Genomic DNA, 26,793 nt, shown 5'->3' with positions numbered 1-26,793 from the left:
CAGAGACATCTAGATCAATATATGCCACATTTCATCTACCTCCTTGACAAAGTGAGCACGATGTATTCAGGGAAAGCTGTATAGGATTTTCAATTTACTCTGTGTGATTTATTGTGACAGGATAGCTATGAGTTTTTTAAGTTCTCTATACTTGTTCCAGTAAAAATGGATATAGTATCTTTAAAAATAAACAGCCCAGAGCTGTGCATTTTACATTGTCTTCCTAGAGTAAGGCATTGCTGTACAGAGATCTGAGACCCCCTGCCCTTGTGGGCCCTGATTGCAGCAGATTTGCTTCAGTCCCTTCTCTTTATTTGGAGGGGGTGGGGGGTGGGAGGAAGTGGTGGTGGGGAAACTGAACAGGGAAATCCATTAGGAAGCTATCACAGTTGTCTAGACAAGATATCATGGCTTGACCTGGGATGATGGCAGAGGATTACAGCACAGTTGGTGGATTCACCAGTGACTGGTGGGAGCTCCGTAGGTTCCAGCCACCCAATCAGTCTAGGCCCCTTCAGTGTGTGGTGACTGGCCCCTGGTCACATAGGAGCGGTGCCCCAGTGTCCTGATTCCCAGTCTAGCATCCTCTCCACAGTGCCAGCTCTTGGATTTGGAAGGCATCGAACAGTGGGGTAATTCCCCCCTCGCTTTGGGCTCAGGTTCTGAGTTTCTGCACCACCATACTGCAGGTCATGGATTAAACATTCTCCAGAGGCTGTTCTGATGCTGAGATAAGCGTGAGAATGCCAAGGGAGCCATCTACATCATCGCAGATCCCTTTCTCAAAGGCCACCGGCTCTGATGACCACTCTCTGGGACTTTTTTTTTTTTTAAGGTTGGAGGTTTTAGTTTCATTGAGGTACACTTGACCCCAGTGGGTCTAAGGATGTCTCACTCAAGAGAAATGTCATTCACACCAGAGCCTTGGAAAGCTCTATCTGGCTACCATCCTTCCTGCCACCTTGTATGCATCCTGTTATACATCAGTTCCACTAAGTTGCCCATTCTGAAAGGCACCAGTGAAATTCAGCTCTGAAAACAGAGGTTCTAGCTCTCATTGGGCATGCAGACTTGTCTGCCCTAGCAACAAGAAGGGAGTAGAGTTAATACTATTGATTGAGGAGAATGTGTTGGGTTTTGGTTTGGAGATGATTAGTAACGGGAGAAGCACACCAATGTATTTAGTGAGGCTGTACCCATGAAATAATCAGCAATTTTCTGGTGACCCCTAGTAGAATTCCTAGTAGTCAAGCATTATTCTTATTCTGAGTAAGTCATGCTCACCCATTTGATGCCATGCTTGCACCACGACCCACCATTGTCACCCACTCCTAATTCAACCCAACCCCTTGTTTCTGGAGCCTTTACCCAGCACCAGACACTGCTTGCTTACACTGGATGAGAAGTCATTACTTGCTTTAACTCCTTTCCAGAAAATGCCATCTGCTACTATTTTGGCATTTAAGATGTGTTCTCATGCATTTCAGAGGAATCTTTTAACCCAAGCTATTACCTTTGTTGAGAAAGATTTGTTCACAGAACTAAAGAAGGCTTTTATTTTTGAAAAATAAAATGCCCATCAGATCAGAAGTGGTTATTGATTTAGGCTTGTTGGTCATCTTCTCAAACTGTGTGGCCAGGTCTATAGAAATCAGTTATGGAGACCACCAGTAGGCTCAAAAATTAAAATCCAGTACCAGAGAAGGAAACAGCTTTAAGCACCTTCATAGCTTAACTTTCCTCAACACTTTGTACTGCAAATGGGTCACTTGGATGTTTATCCTCTGGATCCCTGGGACTCGTAGGCAGGTCGGGTGCTGGGCATAGTATGTAATAGATCTAAAGTGGATGTTTGCAGCACTTTGCAGCCTCTTGGGTAGCCAAATTGTGTGACTTAAGTTAAGCACTTAGAGTTTCTGACCATTGGGACCTGTGCTTTCTGCCTGTCACTCAGCCTCTGTGGTCTTGATCCCCTGGACTGGCTGACCACATGTAGCCAGTCTCTAGAGCTAAGGCAGCATTGTGATGTTGGAAGAAAGGTCCATCTCTTTCCATGCCTGTCCCCAGGGCCTCCCTGGCCCATCAAGGACCCCTCCAAAATCCCCTGCTCCATAAATCCAAGAGGAGCTCTGTTGGCCTGGCCCTGCCATATTATGAAGGAGGAGAAGCCGGAATGCTCACCCAAGCCTGTGCTCTTTTCCCTCCATGACCATCATTTTAGTGAGAACTAGAGTAGGAGACCTGGCTCATATTTTAGGCAGGTCAATTTTACTTGCAGGGAATGTGGGGCATGTGTTAAGAAAACTGAGATTCAGAGAGATTTTCTGAAAAGGTGCAGGTAAGGAAAACACAGGGTTGTTTGAGGAATAGGTGCAATTACAGGCCACAGAACACCTTGCATATATTATGCTGTAGTTTACAAGTTTGTATTCTACCATTTATAAATGCTTTCAATGGGCCAGATCACTTACTAGGCACTTCTCATATATTATCTATTTAAATGAGTCCTCAGGATAACTTCATGAATCAAGTACTAGATTCAGCCCTTCAGAGGCTTCAGCACTTGAGTTGTAAATGCAGAATTGGGACATTGTCCAAGACTATTTAGTTATTCAGTGTCTAAGTGAGTTTGAACCTTTAACATAGGGATATCAAAACATGAATCTCACATGGGGCATTTGTTAGTTCCATGGAACTCAAATGAGGTTTTTGGATGGGGGTCTTTTTGCTTTATCATCATTCTACTTCCAAGGAAGGTATGCCCTTTTCTCAGTCTTAGAATATTTTCAGTTACAGTTTCAACAATTGAGGATATAGTAAATTCTGCTTCTCTTCCCCGTGATAACATCCCTCCCCGAATGACTTCTACTGGAATTTTAAAAAGTCCTGAAAATATTTCTGGAAGATAAATTTTTCCCTTTCACCATCCATCCCTCTTACTCCTGCGGGGCCTCCAGCGCTTTCTCAGAACCCTGGCTGGCAGAAGCAGATCTTCTAATGCAGATGCTAAGTTACAGAGGCAGCTTCTCCCCATCCATCAATTCTAACTGCATTCAAACATTTTCAATATGTGGGCTCCTTGATGACTTTCGCTGTATGGAAAACAAAATGGAGGGAAATGATTATTGGCACAAAAGGGGGAAGCCGTAAATCTTCAAATCAGATATAGGACAGATTGGAACAATATGGGTTCTCCAAGGTTGCCATGATAATGTACCTAATAACTCTCCTTGGGCAAAAAGGCAATCTGCTTTCAATCAATCTTGCTTTTTCTGAGCAAAAATACCAATTATGTTGAAGGAAGATTTTTTTCCTTCCTTTTTGATAAAGACTGCTCTCCACCCCCAGAAATCACACTGTAGCTAAAAGATATATATTTTCAATTGTCTAAAAGGGTATTGGACAGCCAGTACCAAATGAGAAAAGTCAATTCTTTTTTTCTCCCTCTCTTGCCAACATTTGTCTACTTCTGAAGAGAAGTGAAAGCTAATTAAAGGCTTAAGGGATAATATTGATTGCATTGGAATATATTTTATATGTACCCAGCACATTTTCAACTAAAGAGAACCCTGGCTCTTTCTAAGGCTGAATAAATCAATTGGACGAGCCTTTGATTCAAGGGTAAGAAGGGTGAACACATCTCCTTTTCTTCCACTTCCCACACATCCTTCCTAGGGATGAATGATTTCAGAAGAGGAAAAGCGGTTGCTGGCAGATGCTCTTTCAGTTCTTCGCGTGCAGGACAGAAAGGATGAATGTTCAGGCACTGTGCTGGACCACTCATTGATTTGAGTTCAGCTTTGAGTAATAACCAGGCATATACTGGTATAGAACTTTGAACTTTGCAAAGCCTGGGGCTGGAGGCTAGGAGGATGGTACTACCCTCAGTCTCATCATCCACTGAATAGGGAGGAGTCACTTGCCCAAGGCCACGCTTATCCTTGCTGGCAGAACGTGGATTCAAATCTGGCTTACTTTTATATATATATTTTTAATATTTTTTATATTATTTTTATATAAGAACCCCAACCGCATATCTGTCCATTGGCGGTACCCATAGGCTGTCATCATGTTGGCCTTGTTCTTAATCTTGGAAACCCATGGGCAGAAAGCCTTAGAATAGGGCCAAGCAGCCCTGTTAACATTTGTGGGGAGGTCAGGTCCAGGAGGTGGGGGGATCCTATTTCTTGGTCACTTACTGAGGACCCTTGGCAAATTCAAACTCAGAAATCTTAATCAGAACATGCAAATTCTTCTGCAGCCAATTTGTCTGTATTCGTGTACATATGCCACAGGAAACCTCTTAGTATTTGGAATGATGAAAGCACATATAATCTGTGTTCAATTGACATTGTGTATTCTGGTATATGGTGTATTTCACAGCCATACACTAAGGAGGGAATTATTCATATGGGTTTTGGGCATAAAATTCAGGTGGGTGGCCAAGGGACCTTCCCTATCCTAGCAGGTACTGGCTAAAGAGCAACATGGCCACATTCAAACGTCTCTTCTGGAGCAGTTCATTGACATTCTGATCGCTAACTGCACCACCGTAACAATAACAGTCCATAATGGTGATATTATTAACTGCATCATGCATATTATTGATTTACTCTTTGTTCTGCATCATTATCCTTTCACCAGTGAGTTTACAGCATTATTCTCACATACTTAGTCAAGCACCAAATTATAGCAAAAGGGCAGGCTCCTGTAATGACATCTAATGGAACATTGCGTAAGCCATCATCACTGCCTTCTCTTATGAGCTCCTCCAGCCAGTGAGCTCTCGGCTTTATTGGAATGTGCACAGATCAATTATGAAGTGCAAGAGACATGGCCATTCTAAATTTTACCCAGGAAATTACCGTGCTTCGTGTGTACCACCTGCCCAAGCCTCAGAGCCCAGCCAGTGATTTGGCTTTTGTCACTTTCAGAGAGGATGGGACCTGGGCTGAGCCCTCTGCTACAGTCTCTTCCCATAAAGCCAGTGGGCACATCCCAATACTCAGTCCCTGGTTTTTGGTCTTGGGGCTACCTCTTGTACCCAAGTGGTTACTTGGAATCATCTACCAGACAAAAGTAGCCTCCTTAGCAGTCCCAGGCCAGTTGGTCCAGGTGCCCAGAAATATTAGAGGGATAGTGGATCTCAGCAGTTCTCTGAGAGGGGACCTATATCCTCAGGGACAACCACCATTTCCTGAAACAGAAGCTGAAACTACCCTAGGACAAGGCAGTCCAGCCTTACCCCTTCCTGGCTTCTCCCTATCTTGAGGTAAATTTTTTTGGCATTCAGGAAAATCACAGGCACCCTAAGGAAGCAAGCCCCTGGGGATTGCCTGATCTCCGACTCCCTTGGCGTTCGGTCCCCATTTAGCCCTGAGTAATGCTCACTTACTGTAAAGTGTTACATGCCCCCATTGTCGGAGGAGTTATGGCAGAAAAATGCAAAATTTCCTTTTTACTGCTTATGGCCAGCAGAGCCTATAACATGTCAAGCTGCACATTAGCCACCCTGATAAAAGTCCGCTTTCTTACACACAAAATCATCATTTTAGCAAGATTTGTTATCTCATTACCTGATAAGCTCTATGTCATAAACCAAGACTCGTGCGGTAAATCTCCCGGGAGGACGCTTTGTGGGCAGAAAGGGAGAGATGCGAAGACGCAAGGGCTCTGCGAATGCAGCATTTAAGCGCAAGCATAATGTCACTTATTGTTAAATGCATAAAACCACTTGGCCAAACGGTTGGGCTTTAATAGGATTTTGTGCAGCCTCAGGTGAGAAGCCATATGCCTTCTCTGTCTAGGAGTCTCTAAGCACCTGCTAGCACCGCTGCTTTGCCTCACGGCCCCCCGGGGAGGGGAGCTGGGTTTTTGCTAATCAAGGCTGGGGGAGGAGATGAACGCTTCCTCTGCAGCTGCTGCGCTTCTCTGTGTTGCCACGGGGTGGGGTGTGGGGTCCTCGCCGGCCTGTCCTCATCTAACCGGCTTCTCCCATTCAGGCATATTGTGGTCTGTGGACACATCACTCTGGAGAGTGTTTCCAACTTCCTGAAGGACTTCCTGCACAAGGACCGGGACGATGTCAACGTGGAGATCGTCTTTCTTCACAAGTAAGGGGTTCCTGATGTTTCTGAACCCTCCATCCTACCACACACCCTACCGGGGACTCCCAGGGTGCGTAGAGGGGTGGCGATGGTGGTAGGAGTGGAGCAGAGTTGAATAGCCATCATCCTTGCTGACATCATTGGAAAGGATAGTATAGTACCAACGTGCTGGTTAAATAACGAGCGCATAGCCTGCCTCTTGCGGTGGCAACCCTGGGACCAAGTTTACATTCCTCTCTGGAAAAAAAAATAACAGTGGCATTCATTTTCAGTCAAACAGATCAATCGCCCCTGCAGTCATTTGGAACTATGTCACCTGGGTGCGTTTGCAGTGTCTGGTGTGGGATGATTAGCGGTGAGGTGTTGAGAATTTAGGAGTGCAAGAATGAGATAGGGACCAAGAAGACACAAGCATAAAAGGGAGCTGAGTATAAGGTAATAAAATCATAACAGTAACAAGGACTGCTATTCCTGGCAACTCCAGTGTGGGGCGCTGTGTTGTCACTGGCCCAACAACCTCTCTTTGACTCAACTAGGGAGTCAATGTGCCTGCCCAGGAAGCAGATCTCTTGCTTTGATCCTATCTCAACTAATTATTTGCTGAAGCAGTTTCTTAAGCTCTGTGTGCCTCTATTTCCATACTCATAAAATGGGGAGATAATAACGCTTCCTTCCTCACTGGGCCATGGTGAGAATGAAATGAAGTAATCCATGTAAAGTATGCAGAGCAGAGGTGGGCACACATAAATGCCAGCTATTAGAGAAGATTTTTTTCTTTAAACTGTACAACCAACTTAGGAGGTAGGTCGTATCATATTCATTTTACAAATGAGAAAAGCAAAATGTCTCCCTGCCACCAAAGGTCCTTGAAGTTTTTAGCTCTGCCCAATCCCAATCTCCTTTAGGTAAAAGGTAGTCTTCCTCAAGGAATGGAGGGAACTAGGGAACTCGGCTGTGATGACCTGGGTGCCACTATTTTCTTTCTTGGAGGTGGGGATATCACAGGGCCAATCCTGGTACCACATTGCAAATGGCCAGGACAAAGCTCCCAAGTGAGTGTTGGCTGCAGGTTGGTATTGGCTGCACTGCCCAGGGCCCCAGCCCACTCTCAAGGCACAGGGAGAGGTTTAGTCTCCAGGGTTAACTTCCCTGCTGGTTTCTGTTCTGTGCATCCCCTTCCTCTGGCAAGTGTTTGTAGAACGTCCTGCAGGTAGATGACACCAAGCTTCTTCCTTGCCACCATGCTTGAGCACTAGCCTTTTTCTTCTCAGTGCTACCCTAGGCACTGAAAAGACAGATCTGGCCAAGAAGCACAGAAGCTGGTTCCCGCAGGTCCAATTCAGTCTGTAGCCACTGATTACCAGCTCTGGGGCCAATCGTCTGCTGCCCATTTTGACATGCTCATGAGAAGCGTAGTGTGTAGATTCTGCCCTCATATTGGCTGGAGATTTCAAGATGAATACGTGTGTAACAATTAGGAGACAATGTAATATCCTGCATCATGCAATGAATGCTGAAGTCAGCTTACTTAAGCGCAAGAATCACACGGGGCAGGAATATCAGTGAAAGATAGATGCTGTTTGAGTTACCTGGGCAGGCTTTTGTGAAAGATGTGGGACTTGTAATGGACCCTGGAAAACTGGTCAGGTTTGTATAGACAACTGCTTTTCTCTCACCCCCAGCTCTGGTCTGGATGAAAAGCTGGCTGCTGCTGGTGTAGTTGCCAGCATCTATCAGAGTCAGACTCCTAGGAGACAGCCCAGTTAATTAACCTCTTGAAGGTTTGGGTTAATAACATACCTTCCTCCAGCTAGGGTTGTTTTCAAGTTTAAATAGTTAATATTTGCCAAGTGCTTAGAACAGTGTCTGCTACATAGTAAATTCTCAAAAACATTAACAGTTATTATCGCAAGTGTCGAGTTAGTAGAGTCCTTGGCACATAGTATGTTCTAACTAAACATCGTCTTCCATTGTCAGCACAGTACCTTACAGAGAGTGGCTACTTTTCATCTCTGCAGAATTAATGACTGACTGAGTAGGCCAATCAGTTTCTTTAGGCTTTGTCTGCCAATGGGAAAGATATGATGGCATACAACTCAGTCCTAGCCAGTGTGATTGTGATGACTGTACCAGCTGTGTGTATCAAGTCTACACAGAAACAGTACAGAAGGTGAAGGGATTCTGTCTGCAGCTTCTCACAGGTGACAGGTTTTTAGTGAGACCTGAAGGAATGAGGAGTCCGTAAAGCAGGGAAATGGCAAGTCTGGTGAAGGAATAGCAGGCAAGCTCTGGAGGGGCAACCTTTGTATAGTCACTGATATCTTGGCCTCAGCTCGGCCTCAGTTTCTCTATTCATAAAATGGGATCCCATCCATAACAAAGCCAAAGGTATTTTGTGCCATAGGCTACAGAATTTGTAAAGGTCATGAGCCTGTTTATTTTACCTCGTCTTGGTTTTGGATTCCAGTTGGGCTGAGTTTTACTTCTCTTGAGTGTGAGCACTTCTTTCTGGCAAGAGATGGGTAAAAGCTCTTCCCTTTCTCGGTGGAGATTAGAGAGGAGGGAGGCCATGGAGGCTGAAATGCCTAAGTTTGTTGTATTAATGGCTTTTTTCTTGCCCTGTACAGCATTTCCCCCAACCTGGAGCTTGAAGCTCTGTTCAAAAGACATTTTACTCAGGTGGAATTTTATCAGGGTTCAGTCCTCAATCCACATGATCTTGCAAGAGTCAAGGTAAGGAAGAGGGGGTGACTTCTGCTTTTACTCCAGTGCAGAGGGGGTGGTCTGGCTCTGTGGTAAGAGGACATACCTCCCAGAATGGCCAAAAGGCATCTCCTCAAACCCTAATGAGATTCGTCATGTATTATGAGTCTCAACCTCTTTCTTGCCGTGGTCCTGGGACCTTATTCTGCTGGCACGTGCTAAACCTCCTATACGCATTCCATTCCTGGACTTATCATAACATGAAACTCATTTTGCTGGTCCCCTCAATATCAGCCACTCCTAAAGGAAGTGGACGAGAAGTACAGACACAGGAGTCTCTTATACAACATAAGAACCAAGTAATTTCCATCTCAAATATTAAGCTGGATTCAAGGAAATCTGACATTTATTATTTACATCTGAATGGAACACTAGGGATAATGTATGAAATAATTTTTTTTAGTAATCTCATAAAAATTTTTGAGCTTCCTTTTTTCCCCACTGTCTAAAGACTCATAGTGCAAAACTAAACATTGAGGTGTCTGATTGTACTTGGTAATGGGCAAATCTTTCTTTCATGAGCTTGCTATGTTAGAATCTTTTCATGAAGCGAAAGGGAAATGTATCCCTTTCACTTTATATAGATTTTGTTAGCACATTCAACATTTGCATGCCAGTGGTTGTACATCAATATTGTGCAATATTGTCCACTGGAGCCTGAACACTAACCATGGTCGTCATGTAACTCAGTAAATAATATTGTGGACAACCATCACTAAGCAAAAAAAAAAAAAAAAAAAAAAGATTTGGGTGGGTTCTTTGGCTTATTAAAGAAAACCAGAGACAGTTTGTGATATACCACAGAGGAAATCATGCCCTCCCACCAGATGTGGAAATGGTCTATTAATTACAAATTCCAGGCAGAACAGATTACAGACCTGAAACAATGTGAAGATTCTTCTGCTTATGTGGTCCAGTTAATCTTAATATTATCCAAACATAATCCAGGTAATGGCTAATTATGAAGGCTTGTGGAAAATTAGTTATTGTTTGTGGACCTAATTTAAAGGCAAGTAATTACTAGCATATCAATTTTATGAATAAACTGATTTTGGATCATGTTTAGATGATTTAGTAGGTTGTATTGAGAAACTTGTCATTTCATTTTATGCAAATAGCTTTGTTATCTTTTGAATATCTGATTATAATTGAATACTAAACAATATAGGGTTGCTCTCTGATTTAAGGTTTCGATCCTTCATATTCCACAGTTAATGAAGATGTAGGAAAAGGTTAGATGAAGGACTTGGGCATCCAAACTTCTGAATCCCTAACTACTCTGTTAACTTGCTAACCTGAAAGAAAATGTTTAGCCTACCCACCTCTATTTCCCGACTGGAAAAAATTCACATGATGGTGCAGATGGCCTGGAAAGGAGGAGGGGAAGGGGCTGAAAGGCTTAATTAATTTTTATTTAAAGAAATCTGGAAAAAGTACATGTAAGTGACTACACAAAATGGAAAGTATAATTATCAAGGTACATGTTGTACCCTCCAACTGTAACAAGATGAAATGTTTATACCATAACAAGAACTTGTAGCCTACACTTTTGACAAAAACTATAATTTCTCAGGATTATTATTTTTTCCCTTTCCTTCACAAAACACCAGGTTCCTCAAGAGCTGTCAGAGACTGCAACCAAGTGTTGCTATTTATGTTTGTGTTTTGTGAATTTCCTTTTGGTGTCTTAGATAGAGTCAGCAGATGCGTGCCTAATCCTTGCCAACAAGTACTGCGCTGACCCAGATGCTGAAGATGCCTCCAACATCATGAGGTAACCTCGGGGAGCCTGGGAAAGGCCTTGGGCTTGAGATGCTGCCACCTGCTCGGTCCTCCTTTGGGTCCTCTGCAGAGGACCATCTCTGCTGGAGCTTCTTTCCCCCACAAACCACCCCCCAGTCTGCCACCTGTGTAGGTCACCAGGGGAGGGGGGCAGTGACATAGTGCACACTGACAGGAAGCTCGGCTTGGGCAGACAGGAGGGGCTCTGGGGCCCTCCACTGGTATTAGGTTTGAGATGCCTTGAGACAGAGCTAGAAAAGGAAAGAGATTTGGATGGGTGCAGGCCTCAGTTAAGGTCCCATGCTCCCCAGGGGGACTTGAGATATCCCGTCTGGGAAGTTTTGCCCCTCACCTCCAGAGAACATGTGACAACATCTGAGGGCACTTTTGGCCGTCACAGTGGGGAAAAGGTGCTGCTGGCCTCCAGTGAGTGGAAGCCATAAACCTCCTACAATGTGCAGGACAGTCCTCCACAACAGAGAATCACCTGGCAATAGTGCCGAGGTTGAGAGAACCCTGTGCTAGCACTCTCCATAGCATATACATTTATGTTCCCTCCAAAGATGAGTTTATTGACCAATAAGCTTGTTTCAACTGGTTTACCCAAATTAGGTTTCTTCAGTTCTTACCACTTCTCCTACTTTTATTACTGGTATGACTCTAACAGTGCTCTACAAAACTTTTCTCAAACCAGTTTCACGACGATTCCCCTTGCCTTTCTTTTACAGAGACTTTCCTGGGAGCACACTTTGCCTGATGCCTTTCCTGCGTATGGGTTAGGCTCATCTAGTGCCAGTCTCTATTCCCAACTCCAACATCTTATTCTTTTCCCATTTCAAAAGAAAACGGTTCTGTTTTCTTGTATTCATAGTCCCATATTCCAGATACACTGTGACTATGAAATGACTAAAAAGACATTTCGATCCAGCTAGTTAAAGCCCTTTTGGAATTCTCTTCTCTAGCATAAACTGCAGAATAGTTGAGAGCTAAAAGGGAATGATAGAACATTCTGGAGAAGAGAAAATGTTTCACTCCCAGTGTATTCCCAGAAATTCTTGCCTAATTGTCAATAACCATTCTTTTGGTCTTGAGAGAGATTTCCCCTCTGTTTTAGTTCTCTAGCTGCTAAAGCAAACACCATACGATGAGTTGGCTTAAACAACAGGAATTTATTGACCTGTGGTTTTGAGTCCAAAATAGAGGCACCAGCAAGGCAATACTTTCTCCCAGAAAACTGGCCCTCTGGGGCTGGCTGCTGGTGATCCTTGTTCCTTGGCTTTTCTGCCACGTAGCACTTTCTTGTCCTTTCTCTTCTGGGTTCCATTTACTTCCAGCTTCTGGTTGCTCCCCTGGGCTTCTCCCTCCATCTGCAATTGTCTTATTTATAAGGATTAAGGCCCACCCTCATTCACTCTGGGCACAACTTAGCTAACAGCATCTTCAAAGGCTCTCTTTACAAATGGATCCACACCCCAGGATCAGGGGTTAGGACCTGAACATGCCTTTTTTGGGGACATGCTATTCAATTGCCAATATCTTCTCTCTCTAGCTTGGTTACTGTTCCTGGGAATTTATGTGAGGTTGAGTGTTGGGAATTTGCTTTTGCATGGTTATTGCCTCTCCTTTGTCTTTGCTTTTAATCAGTGGCCCCAAGTGACATGAGCTTTCCGTTCAACAAGGTGGGGGAATTCTTCTAGTATATTTCAGATGAGCAAGTGCTCTCAGAAGCATCTGGTCCTTGTGTCTGGCAGGCAACATCTGGCACAATGTTCTCTTCCCACTTGCTTTTCTTTGGCAATATGCTTAGTGCAGTCATTTTAAGGAAGTTGACAAATGAGGTCTTATAAGTATTGGGCTTGCCAGTCTGCAGAGAGATGGTAGAATAGGGTCTAACTTCACACCTGGGCCTTTTTTAGCTCCCCACCCCTAAATATTTACAGCTGGAAATGACTACAACAGCCTACTAACTTAGGATGTGTCAGTGTGCCCTTTCCTTCAACACTGAAAGTTTTTCTGTCCCAGGGTCATTTGAAATGATAAAAATGTAGCCTCTAAGAAACTAGGTTTCATTAGCTTCAAAACTTCAAATGAAAATCCAAAAGAAGCTGAAGGTATTAGCTCCACTGAGAAGTTTGGGGCTGATAATGCTTTTGTCAAAAGTGAAATAGAAATGAGTAACAGGTTTCAGATGGACATTTTTCTTAATCACTTATTTATTTAAACGCTGATTGTGATAGGGTAGATATGAAACATATAGATACCAGGGTGATTGGCATGATGTCAAGGCATAAAAATGACAGAATACAAGTAATGCCAGAAATGTAATAAAGCCATCCAGGAACCAGAACCAAGGCCCAGGCAGAAAAGTAAGTGGAAAACTCAGGGTTAAAAATAGGCGCTCTCTTTCCTTAGTTTGTATACTTCTCCTTTCTCCTTAGTTTAATGAGACCAGTCTGCCCCCTTTGAAATTAAAATGTCAAAGATCCATTTGAAATGAGCTAATGCAGAGCACTGGCTCCTGTTGCAATGGCATTCAGATGGCTGACAGAGGCTCACAGCCCTTGAGTTATGAGCAAGGGCCAACACAACACTTTTTCAAAAATAAAAGGGAATCCTTCAAGTGCAAAAGCCCAGGGTGAATTTGTGCAGAGAGATGCTTCAATGTGATCCATTATCCAAATTCACAAGTTGCAGCTTTTCAGGCAAAGCTGCCATCCTGGCTTCCTTCTCTCCATCTTCGCACAAAAAGAGATGGAGCTCGGAGGCTTTCGTGGTGGGAAGTTTGTGGGGGTGGTCCTATAATAAATGCACTTGCATTTATAATGAGGCTTAGAAGGGGGTCCTTTCTGTGGAATTCCATTCTTTAGCCTTCCTTGTCACAGAAGGAAATGTACAATGTCACCTCCGACAGAGTCGGTAATGACGAAAAACATAACTCACACGTGGAGGGAGCTTTTAATGATTTCAAAGCATTTTCACATCTGGCCTCCCATTTGCTGCTCATACCAAGCCTGTGAAATAAATAAAACAGGTATGGTTGTCCCCACTGTCCAGATGAGGAAACAGGCTCAGGCAGCCCAGGGATTTCCTGAAGGTCACCTGGTTCACTGGTGCCATTCCTGGGACTAAAACCCAGGTGCTGCAATTCTTTCTGCTCCCTGCCCCTTCCCTTTGAGCACAGTAACTGACATGAGGAGTGGATGGGGGGCGGGGTGGGGGGAAGATGGGGCAGGCAGTAGTTAATATTGAGTAGGGATTGTGGCAGTTTGAGGGAGGTTGCCACCAGGTTCTGGCCTCTGCAAGGTATGCATCTCTAAGCGGCACTGAGGGCAGCATTTAGCCCCTATTAGCCATTGAACGTTGAGTCGTGCTCTCATCCTAAGAGCCCTGCTTAGAAATCATTTTGCAAGAGTAGCCAAGTGTATGTGACAATTAGAAACATTTGTTATGCTGCTTGATTTGTCATTGTTGTCTCATGTTATTAACTTGGAGAATTTGACTGCGTAGCAGATGTTTCTAGGTTCATCCCTAAGGTATAAGAGTTTGGAAATCTCTGGAGGCCCCATGATTTGAGCTTGTCTAAATACCCATGACCCCATGTTCTAGAACTCCTGCATCCCTCCCACCCCCAAACAGACATATGCACACACCATCACCACAGCATCAAGGGACCCCTTCTTCCTTTTATGTCCTAGACACCTTCTGTGGCCATTTTATGACTTCTTTTACCCCAAGGTATGGAGCAGAGTGGTGGAAAAACAGTGTAACAAGAGCCTACAACTTCTCTAGATGGCCCTGGCTGCTGGCCCCATATTTCCCCCATTTGGAAGTAATCAAGTTAATCTTCCCATCAGAGAATCCATGGGTAAGGCAGCCCCTGCCTCAGCTTTGGTTCTTTCTTTTTCAGAGTAATCTCCATAAAGAACTACCATCCGAAGATAAGAATCATCACTCAGATGCTGCAGTATCACAACAAGGTAAACCAGTGAGAGCCCATTGCAGGCTGAGATGCAGAGGAGGAGCGGGGTCTCTCCTCTCTTCACCACACAGCCTGCACACACAGTCACAGACACACACGTCCACGTGTGCACACCAGTGTAAAGGCCTGGATAAAGACGTGTGCTGGGTACAAACCTCGCTGGGACAATTCTTTGGTCCAGACCCCTGGTTTGTAGTTGACCACTTCAGGGAAGTGATTATTCATTCAGGATTCTTCAATCCCATCCAGATTTCCAACCACCTCAATTTTTTTTTTTTTAAGATTTATTTACTTTTTTTCTCTCCCTTCCCTCCCCGCCCCCCAAATCCCCACCCCCCAGTTGTCTGTTCTCTGTATCCATTTGCTGTGTGTTCCTGTGTCCTCTTGGATTCTTGTCAGCGGCACCGGGAATCTGTGTCTCTTTTTGTTGCATCATCTTGCTACATCAGCTCTCTATGTACAGCGCCAGTCCTGGGCAGGCTGCACTTTTTTCATGCAGGGCGGCTCTCCTTACAGGGTGCACTCCTTGCGCATGGGGCTTCCCTACGCGGGGGACACCCCTGTGTGGCACGGCACTCCTTGCGTGCATCAGCACTGCGCATGGGCCAGCTCACCACACAGGTCAGGAGGCCCTGGGTTTGGACCCTGGATCTCCCATGTGGTAGGCAGACACTTTATCTGTTGAGCCAAATCTGCTTCCCCACCTCCATTTTTTGTGCTGTAGTCATTTCTTCAAAAATCTGTAAGTTTTGAATACCTACTCTGAGCTTGGAATTCTCCCTGATGCCAACAATGGATACAAGTAAAGGAGAAGTCCTATTTTGTGCCCTCTGGGATCTAACAGTTAAGTTGTAGAGAGTACCACAGGCAAGGGATGAAACTTGGGTATCTGAGACAGGTGAACTTGAAGAATAGTAATGTTCACTGCGTGGAGAATGTGGAACCCAGCATTCCCAAATTCAAGATGAGAATTTGTGCAGCTGGGTTTAGGAAGATAGTTTTCTATCCAGAGACTAAACATAAAGGAATTTTCCTAGTGTTACAGCTTATAATTGGAGGATTGGAAAGAAAACAAATGTCAGTGTCCATGGTGTTCCCCTTGTGATTTATTTCTCAGTAAACTAGAGTCTGTCCTCTCATCCAAAGGCCATGCTCTTCTGCAAAGTCAGTCCATAAACTCCCAGGAAAACAGCTTTGGGGGAGGGCAGGTGGCACCTTTCTCGGTTTGACAGGGAACCGGCTATGGCTATCTCCTTAATGAGGCTTAGAAACTGGAGGCTGCTTAGTACCTGGAGCCAGGTGTCCTATTTGAGCAAAATAACTCCCTGCTGGGTCATGAGCAAGCGTGTGGTCCATCTTATAGGCCAAACTCCCTCCAAAATAGGCAGTCAGGTGCCCAGAGAAGACCCCATTCTGCCAAATGCACCAGCCCCATGCCATTATTTCTTAATTGCTGGCAAATGCTGGCCCATTTTGCTGTGTGGCGGCCCACCAGAGGCCATTGTGGAGTGTGGAGCCTGCTGTCGGTGACTGGCCCACTGCTCGCAACTGCTGCCCATGGCCAACAATTACCCAACCCACGGCAGGTGGCTCCATTGCAAGACAGTGCTCTCTAGCCAGTGGGCTTGGTGGTGGACACCCAAGCTCACATTCTTCTGCTCGACTCTGAAAAACTCAAGGACACCAATGGGATAAAGTGAAAATATTGGTAACACAGGCTTCAACCTAGAGAAGTGTTTGGATCACAGCCCTTGTAGGTGGAGGTGGATTTTATGAGCAAGGCTGTGCCTAGTGACAGCTCCTGAGGCAATAAACTTCCCTCTTTCTTTTGTGATTTGAAATTTCATTTGGTGTGGGAGTGCTTTAAGCTGTTGTTTAGATTTTTGGCTGAATTTCGATTGAATAGGAAGATTAATGTTGTATGTTTAGAAAAGGATGTCAGTTCCTTTTTTTCTCTTTCCAGTGAATGCTGAAGCAGCATCTTCAAGAAATTAAGGAGGATGTTAGCTATGAAATTCTTGTCAAACTCAAAGTAGCTCAGCCGTCCTAGGCTCCAGATGGCACCTCGTCAGTATTCACATAGTCTCATCAACATGAATATCTTTTGCAAACTTCTGCACCATAATCGTTCAGAGACAATAATGAAGACATCAACCTACCCATGATTATTTGCTTAAAACACATTTTGTTTAGAACCAACCCAGTCATTTTGGGCTTCAGCGTTAGGCAAAACCACTTACAGAGATTGTCCCTGTAAGATTAATAAAGGATGTAAGGTACAAAATGACATGGGGCATTTTTCTCTGTCATTCAGTTGGGCACAGGAAGAGACTATCATCTCAAGGAAGAAAAGAAAATCATTGTTTGGCTTCTTCTTCTTTGTAGAATTCCAGATGGACACTCTTTATCCTACTTCACGATTTTGCTGTGCTTTCTAAAATGCTCCTACCTTTTCAACATTTTCTTCCTCCTACCTTTCAACAGTTCTTTTCTTCTTCTCTTGGTACTTTCTCTTCACCTGTGACTAGATGTCCAGAGACGTTCACCCATTAAAACTTGCTTTCGGGGAAGCACATGTGACTCAAGTGATAAGGCCTACACCTACCGTATGGGAGGACCCAAGTTCGATTTCAAGGGCCTCTTGGTGAAAAAGAAGAGAAAGTGTGCCTGTGTGGTGAGCCGAGTGCCTGCGCGGTAAGCCGAGTGCCCACGTGGTGAGCCAAGTGCTCATGTAGTGAGCTGAGTGCCCACATGAGTGCCCGTGTGGTGAGCCAGTGCCTGCGTGGTGAGCCTAGTGCCCGTACCGCAAGCTGAGTGCCCACACAGTGAGCCAGTGCCCGTGCACGTGAATCATGTAGCAAGATGATGATGCAACAAAAGAAAGACAAAGGGGAGAGTCACGGTGAAGCACAGCTGAGACCAGGTACTGAGGTGGCACAACTGACAGGGAACCTCTCTCCACATCAGAGGTCCCCAGGATCGAATCCCAGTGAATCCTAGGTAAGAAAGACAAGAAGAGAAGACAAAAAAGAGAAATAGATACAGAAGATCACATAGTGATTGGACACAGACAGCAAAAACAGCAGGGTTGGGAGGGGAAGGAAAATAAAATAAAAACTATGTTCCCCTCCAAAAAAAACTTGCTTTCAGGAAAGAACCTTGTATGTGTGTGTATAATTTAGTCACTGTGAACATATTCCATGGGACATTTAATCCCATAATTGGACTTCAGGCTTAAAATACAAAGAATTTCAATCCCTTATGACCTAATAATGGAGATATTCTGAGGCCTAGAGGGCTGTGTGGAAGCTGGGTACTTTCTTTCCACATAATACTGGTGTTGAGTTTGTCATTATCATAATCTCAGACATTTGTGTCATATTTTATAGTTTTCAAAGAGCTTTGACATCCATTATCTCATTTAGTCCTCATTTGACCATCTGTGCACTTTAGCATCCCAGTGTGATTTCAGACCATGGGGCCTAAGCTCTGTGACAGTGTAGCTCTAGTCGGTGCAAATCACAGCCATTCTGCAGCCAACAAGTGAAGAGACAGAAGTGCCAACTGCCACCTTCGCTACAAATAGAGCCACGGCCCATGGAACCAAGCAGTGCTTCCCCAGAGTAAGCAGTAGAGAAGGACTGGTGCTCTGGAAATGAATGCCTGCAAGGAACTCTCTCAGTCTGACCATCTCTGCATGTGGAAATCAGCATCTGCTGATTTTAGTGTAAATGGCTTGAAGCTCTTCAAGGAAGAAATCGTTTATGACGTTTTGGAAAGTGTTATTCCTGATGACTTAACAAAAAATGAATTTTAAAAATTTTCCCAGCAGACTCTAGTGAAAGAGGCCTTCATTGCTGATGGGGAAGTCAGAGCCCAGGTCCTAAAGGAGATGCAGGTTCTTGGCGCTTTCTCACTATAAACCCCTAAACTTGGATAATAGTGTTAAAGTATTTCCTCTCAAATGGTCTTCTTCATTCCTCGTGGAGGCTTCTCCAATATGTACAAGCAGTGAGAGATGGGTCTAGGACTAGAATTCATGGCTCCTGGGTTCCCAGGAGAGCCTATTTTTTTGTTCCTTCTCAGTGATGTGTTGTAGTAGCAGAAGCAGAAGTACTGGTCCTGCCATTTCTGCTCTTTATATTCTCTAAGTTTGAGATGATTTTTCTTCAAACTTCTGAACTGGCATTTTCCACTAACCCCAAATTTCCTTCCAATGAAAAAAAAAGACAGAGCTGACAAAAACAAAGGCTTTGCATTACTGGGTCAGTCTCCCCTTTTTGTTTCACTCCTTGTCCCCTGCATCCCTGGGTTTGGAGAAAATCTGATGGCCTAAAAAGGAGGCCGTGGAAGCCTGAGAAATGAAAGACACTTGAACGTCATGTTTAATCATATATAAAATGTGCCTAAAGATCTCAAACCAAATGAGGGACCCAAGGCCTAAAAAAAGCTTGGACTTCATACCCTGGGTGGCACATGGGAATATGGGAAACCCTCTATTTTTTTTTATTTTTTATTTTATTTCTCTCCCCTTCCCCCCCCATCCCAGTTGTCTGTTCTCTGTGTCTATTTGCTGTCTTCTTTTGTCCACTTCTGTTGTTGTCAGCGGCATGGAAATCTGTGTTTCTTTTTGCAGCATCATCTTGTTGTGTCATTTCTCCGTGTGCACGGCGCTATTTTTAGGCAGGCTGCACTTTCTTTCTGCTGGGCGGCTCTCCTTACGGGGTGCACTCCTTGTGTGTGGGGCTCCCTTACGCGGGGACATCCCTGCGTGGCAGGGCACTCCTTGTGCACATCAGCACTGCGCATGGGCCAGCTCCACACGGGCCAAGAAGGCCCGGGGTTTGAACTGCGGACCTCCCATGTGGTAGACAGATGCCCTAACCACTGGGCCAAGTCCACTGCCGAGAAACCCTCTTGAAAAAAGTTTTGCTCTTTTGTTTTAAGGTGCCATGAAAGTTATGTAGTACTATGTGGAACTTTGACCGCCCTAATATCCTTTCATCATAGATGACTTACTTGCTCATTACTTAGACTTAATTTCTCCTCATTTTTTTGCAAATGTTAGTGCAAATGAGTATTTCTTCTTTCAAGTTGATCTGTTCTCTCTGAAGCCAGGAATGCAGAGGAGGAAAGTGACTTTCTTAAGCCACAGAAGAGTAGGGAGAGAAATGGGATAAAGGGTAGGGCTGGTTTTTGGAATTGAGTGTCTGATATGAAGATGGTTCACTGATATTCAGCTGGACAAAAATTGTCTGCTACGGCCCCCCATATAGAACTATTTTAACCCTGGTCTCATCAGGTAGGATACAGGCATTTCTCTTGGGAATAACCACTGCTGGGTTAGGACTCATAAGATTTCCACAGATGTGATTTTTTTTTTTTTAGTTTGGGAAGTTGTCAAGCATAAAATACAGGATTCCCTTATACCACCCTATTATTAATATTCACAGAGGTAGATTTTTGCAAGAAGGAATTTCACAAGAGTAGTGTTTCTAAAAGAAGACCATGGAGCTTTTAGACTTGGTTTTTGCTCCAAAACTGAGTCTTCCATTCTCCTTCTAGTACAAATATTTAATATTGTCCTGGAAGTGAAGAGAAATTTCTTTTGGTGCTCCTTGTATACACTGATACATGGAGAAAAACAAGTTTCAGGGCAATAAAATCTTGACATTGGCAAGGACTTACCCAAAAGGCTCTCTGATTCAACCTCATAAGGAAGGCAAGAGTTTTTCCTATAGTGACTTAGAGAAATCCTTACTCATTTTAGGGACAAAGACCTTATATATATATATTTTTTTTTTTTTTTTGAGGCAGCCATCTCCTTTTATTAGATGAAATTACTTCCTTAGAAAGTTCCTTTATATAAAAGACAAAATCTGTTTTCCTAATTCTGATTTCTGGAACAAATTGGGATGAGTTTAATCCCTCTTCACCATAGCAGCACCTCAGGTATTCTAATGTAACCATCCTGCCTCCGTGAAGAGGTTCTTCAGGCCAAACATTGCAGCTCTCTTAGGTGCTCCTCAAAAGATATTGTCTAAAACCTTCACCTCAACTTGTCCTTGTCATTTTTCTCTGGCAGTTAATCAATTTATCATTTTCCCCTTTTAAATGTGACTGTTAAAACTGGATCAAGTACCCTGGAACTAGCCTGCCCAGTTCACAACAGAATGAAATGTTCATTTTCCCTCAATCTGGAGACCATTTCTATCATTGTGATCTCTCACACAGTTGGTGTCTATTTGGGATTTTACCCACACACTTGAGTTCTGCTTAAATTTTTTTTTTCTTCTCATGTGTCAGCTGCCAACTTAGATCTTCTCATTTTGAATTGATATAATGATTGTTTTGAACTTAAGTGCTGTACTTGACATTAAGGCCTTCTTAAAACTGTGCTGGTAGGGTTGTTTTTTTCCCTCCATTTTCCCAACACTAGAGTACTTCTGGTAGTTTCATTCTTGCATCCAGTGTGTCATCTATGACTCCCTGCTTCATGCCATTTGAAAATAACTGGATGAGCATGCCGTCTGCGCTTGTATATCAGGGTCGACCTAATTACTCCGTATGCTTGGTCTATCTGCAAGAAATTGTAAAATGTCTACTCTGACTTGTCTGATGATTTAGGAGAATTCTTCTCAAGTGTGGCCCTCAGACCAGCAGTGTCCACACCACCTAGAGCTTGTTAGACATCCAAATTCTTCAGCCTCATGCCAGACCTACTGAATCAGAAACTCAGGGTCTGCAAACCCTCCAGGTGTCCTCTTAAGTTTGAGAGCAACTGATCTAGGGTCTTGGGAGGCAGGTAAAAGAAGAAATGGAAAGTTCATGGGCATCTGACAGTCTTCTCTTCCTAGTTACAAAAGCTGCTCTGTCTGCCACTAAGGGAAATTCCCTCTGGGCTCTACTGGGCTAAATGACAAACCCAAGGGGAGGACTTGGGTTTGGTAAGTGCAGAAGCAGTGCTCCTGAGAGACTGAAGTCTGGTGAATGGAAGAGTTGAATAAAACACCAAAAGCCAGATCCAGGCGTGGAAAATTGAAAAGACGAGTCTGGGTGTCCCGGAAGAGTTGGGCAAGGCTGCGTTTCCCAGAAGAGGTTTTAAAGACTTAAGATGCAAAAGCAAGGTCGCATACCTGTTTTTTTGTTTCCACAGGCCCATCTGCTAAACATCCCGAGCTGGAACTGGAAAGAGGGCGATGATGCAATCTGCCTTGCAGAGCTGAAGCTCGGTTTCATAGCCCAGAGCTGCCTGGCTCAAGGCCTCTCCACGATGCTCGCCAACCTCTTCTCCATGAGGTCATTCATAAAGGTAACGTCTTGTCTTATTAGAGCACATTAGTCTGGGATTCAATTTGTCGTGGGGTTGAGTAGAGAGCACAGCTTAAACTCAAAACAGATCGACGCGCTTTAACCACTTTGGTTAAGAAGAAATTCCTTGTTAGAGATTTGGGCACGAGGCCAGCCTCTTTCAAAATTATGTTTTTATTTTTATTTGGCACATCCACGGCCATTAAATGATTGTTCAAAGCACAGTCCTCCTCTTTTTTTTTTAGATAAACCACATGTTTATCTATCAACAAAGCCTCCGCTGTTAAAACAAAAATATGACTTATATACATTCCATATGGCACCAGAGTGCCTAAAGAAAAGAATTATCATTTTGCTCTTTTACATCAAGTGGCTGGTGGACCTCTCACTGTGCGGATAAATGCAGACCATGTGTTTGTGCCGAAGTCCAAACCCCAACAACATAATTCATTTATTTATTTCTGCACAATCAAGGAGGCCAGCAGGGCTGACGTGCCTTGGTTATTGGAAGGGAGATTGAAGCGATGAACTGAATCCTCAGTGCATTGCCCTTTACTCTATGGGACAGGCGGTCTGGATATATCCATCTCCTTGTCAGCCGTGTTTACCCCGCAGAACTGATTGTGCCACCACCCTAAAGTCCCCCAAATGGCCACCACCCACTGGACCAACTCGGGCAAAGAGAGAAAGGCCTAATTCAGAGGCCAGAAGTGTGTTTCCATAGCATCAGTTTGAGAGTCCAGACCCCTACAAAGAGGGCTTTTGGAGTGCAGGATAACACATAACACCAGCCTTTACTCTTGGGGTGTTCTTAGCCTAGGCAGTCAAGGTGGCAAACCAGTGCAGTAAAAGCTGACTCGTTTGGGTCTTTCTTATTTGACGTGGGCTCAGGATGGACTTGCATTCCCCTGCCAGTTATCGTCGAACCAGCTGAATTAGAAATGGCTGAGTCTGAGAAATTAGTGATTCAACACGAAAAAGGAGCCCCAAAATTGTGCCATCAGAGGTGAGACTTCCAGCCTTTGCTGCTATCGCCACTGTATTCATCCCAACCAATAAATGGAGGAGTTGAGGCAATGGCCCTGGTTGGGGTGAGATGGATGGGTGAGAAGGATAGAAATGCAAGTGATGGACTGAATCCGTGTCAGTGCTATCCCTGGGCATCCACAAGTTGGATTGCTTGCCATAGGATTTTTTTTTTCTAGGATCTTACTCTTTTTACCCACCTAATTTACATTATTTTGCCTTTGCTCTAGGTAAAGGGACGAATTATTTTGAAGCACCTTTTAGGCATGCTCATTTTAGGCATGCTCATAGCAGTTCATATCTTGATTGAAAAAATCTTTCTCCTGTACTCACTGTGTGTCTGAAGAACTCGACAGAACTCCTAGCTCAGAGCCAGCTTACAAATAAGGGTGTTGCATTCCTTTAAATGTCATCTTTAATCTATGCTGCCATTCCCTTGCACGGATGAAATGGAATGTCGGCAAAAAGGAAGTGGCAGGGAGGTCTGTAGGGCTGTGTATTGTGCTTCGGGACAAACCCCTGAAGCCAGACATAGTCCTGTGGTTCCCAGGGCTCTTAGGGTTAATGCAAGGAGCCCAGACCCAGGATGAAGGGTTGTCACCAAGAGAATTCTCTGGCTCTTTCAACCAAGCTCTGGTGGTCTCTTCCAGGAGGGATTTCCCACAGGACCTAGGCACGGGGTCTGTGGAGCTGGGCTTTGCTTTTTCATATTGATGTGACATGGGCCTTGGCAGGGCCCCACCACAGATGGGGGCACTGACGTGCGTGTGTTTTGATTTTGTGGTGCCTGCGTGGTAACTAGAGCTGCCTATCAAGAAAATTAATAAAATGGATTTGGCACTGATTCCTCAGGGTCATTACCAGCAGGGAGAACTTCTGCCCAACTTTCCTCAAGACCCTTAAGGGCCTCACCTCTACAGCCAAGTTCATCCCCTGCAGCCAAGCTAATCCCACTGCCAAGTTCCTATTTAGGAAGTATTTGGGAAAGACTGGGCCAGGCCCTGGTGTAACTGAAAACACATTTGCCTCCCCAAGTTATGTTACCACATTATTTCTGGGTGCGGCCAACTCCTCCATGTTTGGAAGTAGCTCTTTGAATATGGCCTCTTGGCATTGAGGTTGTCTTTGTGTTGGAATTCTCATAATGACATGACCTGGAAATAACAAGGCTTCATATATATATACTTTTCATTTAAAGTAGGGATGTCTTTGTTTACGTGCTTTGTATTCTAATTGCTGACTTTGTGCAAATCCCAGATCCTTGTCTCTTTCAGGTCATAATAGACACCATAATGATACTCTCCTTGGCATGTTTTATATATTATCCCCCTTTCTTGGGATCACAAAGCCCTCACTTATTTTGTATGTGTTGAGGAAGCAGATGGGAAAGGAAACCTGTCTTTGTTTCCTAGACTGCTAAGACAAATACCACATGATGGGTTGGCTAAAACTATAGAAATCTATTGACTCATGATTTTGAGGCTAAAGGAAGTCCAAAGTCAAGGTATTCTGGAGCTGGCTACCAGAAATCCTTGGGTTCCTTGGCTTTTCTGTTACACACAATGTCCTTTCCTTTCTCTTTGGGTTCCGTTGACTTCCAGCTTCTGCTCCTTCATGTGGCTTTCTCTTTATAAAGCTTCCAGTAATAGGATTAAGGCTTGACCTCATTTAATTAGGCCAAACCTTAACTAAAACTAACATCTTCAAAAGGTGCTATTTACGATGGGCTCACACCCATAGGAGCAGATTTAAGAACATTTGGGGCGGGGTGGGGTGGGGTGGGGAAGTACATAAGTCAACCTACCACAAAACCTATAAATGTACTGCTGTTTACAGAAATTGCTTCCTTTACCAGGGCCTCCCAGGGAACTCATCAGCACATCCATGGGACCGACAGGTGTACTTGGATTGAGGGAGAAGGGATAAGGCTGTGGCAGCAGTCAGTCCTTGAAGAACAATTAGCATTTGTGGAAGCCAAAGGTGGTATGTGAGCTTGCCCTCTTCCCTACCCTGGGCAGGTACAATGGCTTTTTCTTAGTTCCATGAAGCACACTGTACACTGGCAGTGCTGCAAGGAGAAGGAAGAGGGATGTGGTGATGGAAACCTGTCCCTTGTAAAGACATTTTCAAATCCAATCCCCAGTCTGGTACATGTGAACTCATTTGTAAATAGGATCTTTGAAGATTCTGTTAAGATGAGGCCAGCCTTAATCCAGTATCCTGGAGGCCCTATGAGCAATGATAATTTGGACACAGAAGTGAAAAAGTGAGGAGGAGACAGAGAGAGATCACCATGTGATGGAGGATTTGCCAGCAAGACAGCACCAGAATGCTACAGACTGCTGAAACTTTGGTTTTGAACTTCTTCCTACCACACTGTGAGTCAATGAATTACTGTTGTTTAAGCCAACCAGCACATAGTACATGTCCTAGCAACCCTGGCAAACTAAGATGAGGAACAAGTCTATAACCATGACAACGACCCAGGCAGAAGCCCAGTGACTATTGCCTGGGCTTTTTATTATCCATGAGACCAAAGAGCTGAAACTGAAGGTGATGAAGCTCAATAAGAGAGGTTCTGCTGACATACAGGAATTATATTAGAGCCCCATCTGAAGGTTACCAGGATATATAGGGGAGCATTTATTTATCTTCCCAATACTGTCATTCTCAAAGACCTTAGTGCTAGGACTCTAAGTCCTGGCACTTGAAAGTTCACTCCCATTTGTAATTTGTCATCTCTGAATGGATCTAAAATTTTTTGGAAATCTGTATTTTCAATTCAGGTCTTTGGGGGTATTGAATTCCTTAAGTTTGCTACCCACTTTTAATGGCTTTTTTTTTCCTGGCTATTTATCCTTAATTTACTCCACCTAAACTTCAAGGCTTGCCCTCTGCAGTTTCTGGTATGCTAGATTTCTTTAACAAATCCATGTTTATATCAAATACATTTATGAAAGAGACTCAGATTGGCCACCCAGGGGTCCTTTGGTCCAGCACCTGTTTTTAATGATGGGTTCAGCACTTTGTTCAGCAGCATCTTGTTTTTACCCTTGAATCCAAAGGAAAGCAGGCAAATGACCTGGTTTCTGACTTATCTACATGTACATTATCAACTAGGCTGAAACACCCTGTTCATTTACTACTATCTGATCTTCTATGCCAGCCTGTCAGGTTAAAGTGAGAATCTTCCTAGTGTCTTCTGTAAAGACCAAGACAATGAACTTATTTGGCCTATCTGCCATCACCTGGGGCCTGAATAAGTGGCCACATTTATTTTCTACTTGACTTCCTCACATGGATGTAATTTAAGACCCATTGTTTTTGTTTTGTGTTTAGGTTTCAGGGTCTTATCATATAATATTTAACTTTTTCTTCAGCATATTTGGTTTTGTATTGGGGCTTGAGCTGCCAAATATAGGGAATATGCTATTATTCCTATTAGAATTAGTGGTCCTTGGACAGGAGAAATTGTGTGTTTGTATGTTTGTGTTTAAGAAGCTATTAACACTCTTTTTTCCTGCAATAATATATTTAAATATATTTTCCCGGAAGTAATGTGTGTGTCTTTTTTTTTAATTTGAGAAGTTGTGAGTCTACAAAACAATCATACTTACCATACAGGCTTGCCATATATTACCCAACCAACAACACCTTCTATTGTTGTGACACATTTGTTACAAATGATGAAAGAACAACATGATATTACTGCTATCTGTAGTCCATAGCTTATATTTGGAGTATTTTTTTCCCCAAACCATCCTATTATTAACACCATGTATTAGTGATGTATATATCTTATAGCTCATGAGAGTACATTCTTGT

At 43.8% G+C, this 26,793-nt stretch overlaps 1 protein-coding gene across 6 annotated transcripts in view; it reads left to right on the top strand.

Annotated features, from left to right (window-relative positions):
* KCNMA1 (potassium calcium-activated channel subfamily M alpha 1) overlaps positions 1-26,793 on the top strand; it is a 766,236-nt gene that overhangs the window by 535,370 nt on the left and 204,073 nt on the right. For all 6 annotated transcript variants that reach the window (XM_058299114.2, XM_071215879.1, XM_058299113.2 and 3 more), the window contains 5 exons: positions 6,003-6,113; positions 8,735-8,840; positions 10,562-10,644; positions 14,560-14,629; positions 21,788-21,943. In XM_058299114.2, the coding sequence (XP_058155097.1) occupies positions 6,003-6,113; positions 8,735-8,840; positions 10,562-10,644; positions 14,560-14,629; positions 21,788-21,943 (526 nt within the window). The remainder of the gene's footprint in view (positions 1-6,002; positions 6,114-8,734; positions 8,841-10,561; positions 10,645-14,559; positions 14,630-21,787; positions 21,944-26,793) is intronic.

Source organism: Dasypus novemcinctus, chromosome 6 (assembly GCF_030445035.2).
Source record: "Dasypus novemcinctus isolate mDasNov1 chromosome 6, mDasNov1.1.hap2, whole genome shotgun sequence".
Lineage (NCBI taxonomy): Eukaryota > Metazoa > Chordata > Mammalia > Cingulata > Dasypodidae > Dasypus > Dasypus novemcinctus.
Note: the sequence above shows the minus strand (reverse complement) of the source record. Positions and strands in the feature narration are given on the sequence as shown.